Source organism: Varanus komodoensis, unplaced genomic scaffold (genome assembly GCF_004798865.1).
Source record: "Varanus komodoensis strain SLA01 unplaced genomic scaffold, ASM479886v1 scaffold1, whole genome shotgun sequence".
Lineage (NCBI taxonomy): Eukaryota > Metazoa > Chordata > Lepidosauria > Squamata > Varanidae > Varanus > Varanus komodoensis.
In genome coordinates this window covers 136,892,726-136,898,725 of record NW_025335268.1, presented here as the reverse complement: position 1 = coordinate 136,898,725, position 6,000 = coordinate 136,892,726, and the positions used below count along the sequence as shown (strand labels likewise).

General features: G+C 40.9%; 1 protein-coding gene across 1 annotated transcript in view; it reads left to right on the top strand.

Moving 5' to 3' along the window:
* Window positions 1–365: 365 nt before the first annotated feature.
* SYT6 (synaptotagmin 6) overlaps window positions 366–6,000 on the top strand; it is a 72,929-nt gene continuing 67,294 nt past the window's right edge. The window contains exon 1 of the mRNA XM_044420522.1: window positions 366–634. Within this exon, the coding sequence (XP_044276457.1) occupies window positions 465–634 (170 nt within the window). The 5' untranslated portion in view covers window positions 366–464. The remainder of the gene's footprint in view (window positions 635–6,000) is intronic.

Sequence of the window (6,000 nt, the reverse complement as noted above, 5' to 3'; positions counted from 1 at the left end):
ATTAAAAAAGCTGAACGTGATCATGACAGAATTTTGGAAAACCAAAACATTCCAGGAGAAACACAAAGGATTTTGTGGTGGGGAGCAGGGGTAGGAAAGAAAAGGTGATGTCTGTTCCAAGGATCAATTTCATGCTTTCCTTTCAAGAGCAGGATGGGTGGGATGAGAATATTTACAAAGTTATTCTCACAGGCATTCTTGTCTTTTCTCTCCTCTCCTGCTTTCTTACCTGTTCTTCGTATCTCCCACACTCCCCATCCCTACTGTCTGTCACTGTTCCTTTCCCCCAATATCTAGAACTCTCCATCAGCCTCCTTGCGGTGATAGTTATTGTATGTGGACTGGCCCTGGTGGCAGTATTTCTCTTCCTCTTTTGGAAATTGTTCTGGGTGCCCTGGAGGAACAAGACCATTTCAAGTAACACCCCTGCTTCCCAGAACCTAGCTGACCACGACAAAGAGATCATGGCTGACAAGCTAAAGGATACAGGGACTCTTGGCTTCTTGGAAGCAGCTGTGAAAATCAGTCATACATCACCTGATATTCCAGCAGAAGTTCAGATGTCCATGAAAGACCATCTCATGAGGCGAACACGGATGCAGAGGCAAACAACAGAGCCTGCATCTTCCACCAGGTGAGCACAGAGCAATATTTGGGTTGACATTTGTCAAGAGTAGAAAATTCTGACTGTTTTACAAAGCTGAAAAGTGGAGGAAGCTTCAAAAAGAGAAAGGCAGGCATTAGTTTATTTTGCCATTATAACTTTGCATTGGCAAGAAATGTTTGCTGATCAAAGAATTATACATTAATTTGGAATGGTCTTGGAACACCTAGAGAAAATATCAGTCAGGAAGCTAGAATAAATTGATTGTCTCTTTTTAAAAAGTACAGAACAACCAACAGGGAAATACCAACTCTAGCAGGACAAAACTATGTAATATGTCACCTAATAACTAAACCATATAATGATACTAGTCACACAGTGATTATGGAAGCATTGATTTCAGGTAAAACCTGTGCAGAAACCATCTGACTTTAAGACATGTGAGAGTTTTTAAAGGTCTTCTAGTTTAAGCTGTAGCTTGCAACAGAGCATAGAATGCTTTTTGGTGAAGCATTATTTCCCCTCATAGATGTGAAGAAAAGCAGACCATAAATGGAATTAGTAGCTGCACCTGAGGTTCCTGAATGGTAGAAGTTTCCCATTTTCTTAGCTGTGTGGACTTTTTTGCAACAATTCCATCCAAGGATGAATGCACAGTCCAGAAAGCCAAAGAGGGCCTTGGGAGATGGCAGTTGTTCTGTTCAGGGATAGACTGTGCGATGGACTTGCATATTACATATTTAATTATTGTTCTTATGAGAGATAGTGGACAGATTCACATTTTCATATGAATGGACATAATTTCATCTTTTGAATCAATACATGAACAGAAACTCAGTTATCCTTTGAAATGTGATCTTCTAAAATGTATTATATTAGGAAAATTACTCTTAAAAGGTATGTACAGTAGGCAAAATGGCATTCAAAAATGCATGCTTTGGGGGAGACACACACACATGTCTAAATATTTTCTTGCAAACTTTTGCATAATTTCCGAACAACCTTTAAAAAAAATCTCAATGGAATTTCAGACTGAAAATACCCTTAAATACAAAGCAAATTTAAGATTAGAAAAATGGGGAAATGATTACCCAAATAGGATTATCTGAATAATCCCAGCTGCAAAATCCACATCTCCCCCTGCCCCCCACCGCCCCTGAATGGAAAGTGCCATGCTGGCTGCCTCCCCCATTCCTTGCTGAGAATGCAACAAGGCCTTGGAGAGGTCACAAACCTCTTGGAACAAGGAGACAAGGAACAGGGAGGGAAGGAGGCTACTGCACTTTGATCCATGCATGGAATGCAAAGTTTGGAGACTTATGTGTAGCAAAGGTGTGGGGCACTGGATTATGCCATAAATATGCCTTAGAACCATGAAAAGTAGCATTGAAAAGATGGCTGGAACGGTTCCAGAGAGGAGCTGTGTAATAAATAGCCACAAATTTTTTCTCGAACTAATTTTGCTTAGATTGCTCTCAATTCTAGCTTCTTACCTGTTTTACAAAGAAGCCTTATATACTGCAAGACAGGGTTATCTTTGAAGAGACAAATTTCATCATGCAAATTAAATTCATGTGATTAGGACTGTTCCAGATCACAATAACTGTGAGACATGATTCTCAAAAAAGCTATTAAGTGAGAAATCTGAGAAAAAGCAAAATTAACATCACCTCTGGGGGCACTAAAATCTAGGGGCTCACCTAATATTATTTGCACTGTGTGTTCAGACCACAAATAATACATGGTGTTCAATTTTATATTCATGCATATACATTTATACTCTTTGGTATGACAAATAGGTTTCATTTCTTTCTGTCTATGGCACTCAATGAAAGCCTTATTTATTCTTATGAGGCAGAATGGAAGTTTGATCTGAGCCGACATAAAAGAAACTAAAATGTAAAGATAGTGGTAGCTGTAACCAGAAGTTTTTCTTCTTCATGGGGTGAGTTCAGTGTGCTTCTCAATTGGCCATGTGATTAAATGGTCCTTTACTTGCTCCATGATGTGGCCAAATCTATGCGATATAGAGAGTAAAGCATTGCTATAAGTATTTCTAGAGTGTTAGCCTAAATTGAGATGAAAATGGAAAGGGGAAACCTTCAACCCCTCCCTTCACGAACACCACATCCCATTCCAAATCAAGGCTGTGCAGATTTACACTAAAGCAAATAATGCAATCACACACATCTCTATTGAATTAACATTTAGTTTTCCCCTAAACCAGGGGTGCAGGACCTCTTTCAGTCCAAAGACATTTCATTCAGAGAAGATTTTGAATTTTTTCTCATAGAGAGCACCAGACTGTCAGAATGGGACTCCTGGAGGGCTGGATCTGGCTGCCAGCCCTGAAGCAGTGCTGAGCTTTCCTATCTGGATTAAATAGTGCATTGTGAGTTCTATAAAGGCTACATAATGGCTGCATCAGGGTATTCCTCTGTATTGTGACAAGTGTTATGTTAGCAGTGGACCAATCTTCCAGTTCTGCATTTTCTCACATTCATGTTTTTTCTATCTTTTTAAAATCTCAAGTTCTTTCTGCCCTGGTTATCATGAGTGTTGTTAAAGTCTTACAAGAAAACCATCTGAACAAAATTCTCACCTACCTGCCTTAGTCATATTGCATAGGTGCAGCTATTCCCAGCAGGCAGAAGAAAGTTCACTCGCACCTGCCTGCCATGAACCTGTTAAAGGTGAGAAACCTGTGGGGAAGGGAGAAGCCATGAAAGGTGGCAGCCTAAATCCAGCACCACAAACATGTGTAGATACACAGGAGTACAGAACTGCATGACTCAAGGTCCTCTGTCAGCCTGGATGATTCTCATGTCACTTTCCCTTTCTCCCAGATTAATATTTAAAGCTTAACATCTCTTTATGAAGAAATGTGCACATTTTGTAAGCCCTCATAAAAAATGAACTGAATGAAATTCTCACTCTTCCCTAAATAATGTGAGGTCTGCATCTGTTCATGTGAATGAGATCTCAGTGAAACCAGTTGTTCAGAACCCAGATCATAGTAAAAGTGGGGCTGTAAGACAGAGCAGATCATTAGGTAAGCACATAAGGAGGTAGGAGTTATGTCCATCTCAATTAGATCCATCCTGCTTTAGATCCAAGCCCCACCACCCCCTTTTTTAGTATGATGTGAATTATTTGTCTGTATCTGCCTCTTTGACCAAGGGGCTCAGAACAGGTTGGTGTTGTTATTAGGAATACAGGATTACAGGAGTGGCGTTAGGAACGCAGGAACATGGGAAGCTGCCTTGCACTGAGTTGGACCATCTAGTCCAGCTTTGCCAGCACTGAGTGGCTGTGGCTCTCCAGGGTATCAGGCAGGATCCTTTGCTAGCCCCATCTGGAAAAGCCATGGATGGAACCCAGGACCTTCTGCATGCAAAGCATATGCTCCATCATCGAGTGATGTCCCTGCTCACAACTGCAACTGCAAACTATACTTTTTTGCTAGATGCAGTGTGCAACCTATCCTCTAGACTCCTGTAGCAATCTCTTGACACTTGTGCATCACTGAACAAGAGCATGAAAGGAGGATTGCAGCGACCATTCAGCTGACACACACCTCATGGAATTGTAAGACACTCCCCTGATTTTATGCTGGTCTCTGCCAAAGGTTGACTTGATAGTGAACCAGCCAATGTATTCCACCCATCTCCCTCTGGGCTGTTGATCTTAACCAAAAGATTCAAACCCTGTTACAGTGACTTGACCTCATTGTGTCAAGCTGTCAATATGCTTGTGGCCACTTTAATTTTGTTAGAACTCAGGGAGGCAGAGAGACATATCAGTGACTGTCAGAAGGAATTACAGCCTTTTGCTCTCTTTCTTGCTTATGTGGCTCAAAGCAGGAAGAATTAGATAAACGGAATTGACATCTCACTCACTGCACTGGCTTAGAGGAAGCTGCATCCCAGTGTTCAAGATCAGCCACTGCCTCAGGGTCACTTGAGCCTCAGATGGAAGGCTGATATAAGAGGATTCATTACAAAGAAAGGCTGGGTCTGTAGGGATTGTGAGCTGAGGATGGCCTGGGACTTGGAGAATCCTTTTTCCAGGAGTCATTGACACTGATGTCTCATTCAACAAGTCATTTCAGCTGAGATGTGGGATGACTTCATCTATGCTGTATTTTGGCACATGATAAAGGAGTAACATATATTCAGATACCTATCAGTCTGCCCTATAGAGGTTTATGGTTGCTCTTTTTACTTTTCTTTTTTCTGTTTTGAAATTTCCTTGCTTTTTCTCACAAGGACATTGTTGATTCAAAGCATCTATTTTAGCATTTCCCAAGCTGCTGCCCTGTTCCAGATGTTTTGGGCTACAAGCGCTGACACTCTGTTCATGCTGCTTGACATTTGGAGTTTCAAAAACCACTATCCCTAGTCAGTGTTTATAATACCAGACTGGATAGTTTAATTGTCTAACTCACTGTAAGGCAGCTACCTATGCTCTATGATCCCAACAACACAAACTTTCTCTGAACTCCTTGGTCAGAGTGTGAGATACTCACAAAAAACCATATACCATTGCACCAAAAAGTATACAATGACTATACCTTGTAATGGAAGCAGAATGACTGTAATGAAGATGGATGCACTCCCACATCTGTAGAAATGAGGAAGCCATGGTCCAGAAGACAGAGAAAGTACGCACAGAGAAAATAGACCTGCAGAAGAAGCATGTGAGGTAATGAGCTCAGACTTGTCTTTGGGGACACTAACCAAAGCACTGTCATCAGTTTCTGCTTATGACTATCAACGGAGCCTGCAAATCACATCTAAAGTCTTCTGTCTGGAGAGTTGTGAAAGACTGAACAGGAGAGTTTATCTTTATGCTGTATGGCTGCCATTCCTTGTTCAACATTTCCTCAGTCATTTACATCCATTAGGTTCACTGACAGAAGTCATTTGTGTGGGAGGGGAGAAGAGAAACAAGCATAAAATTGTTTCGAACTCAATTAAAAAGTTATCCTGGAACTTATAAATATAGAGAAACTCTCCTGTATTGCAAACCGTGAAGAAATGTGATATTTACATACTTGTTCAATCAGATATATGTCAGCATAATGGTGCAACAGGAAAATAAATATGTGTTAATCAGGATATTTGGTAATGTGAAAATTACAGAAGAACTCCCATCCCAGCAGCTGAGAAAGGGAGCAGGTTCAGATTAGATAGAAAACATGCACAAACCTCAAGAATGATTGATTCATGGGAACATACCAAAAACTGAACTTGAATAGGGACACATTATTCACCTCACCCCCTTTTCTCTTGGCACCTCTAAGAAGTCAGGTGGAATCAGCACAAACATCAAAGAATGCTTCACTCTGCATGGAAGGCTAAAATCTTAGTGATGCTTGTTAGTGTTGAGGAGTT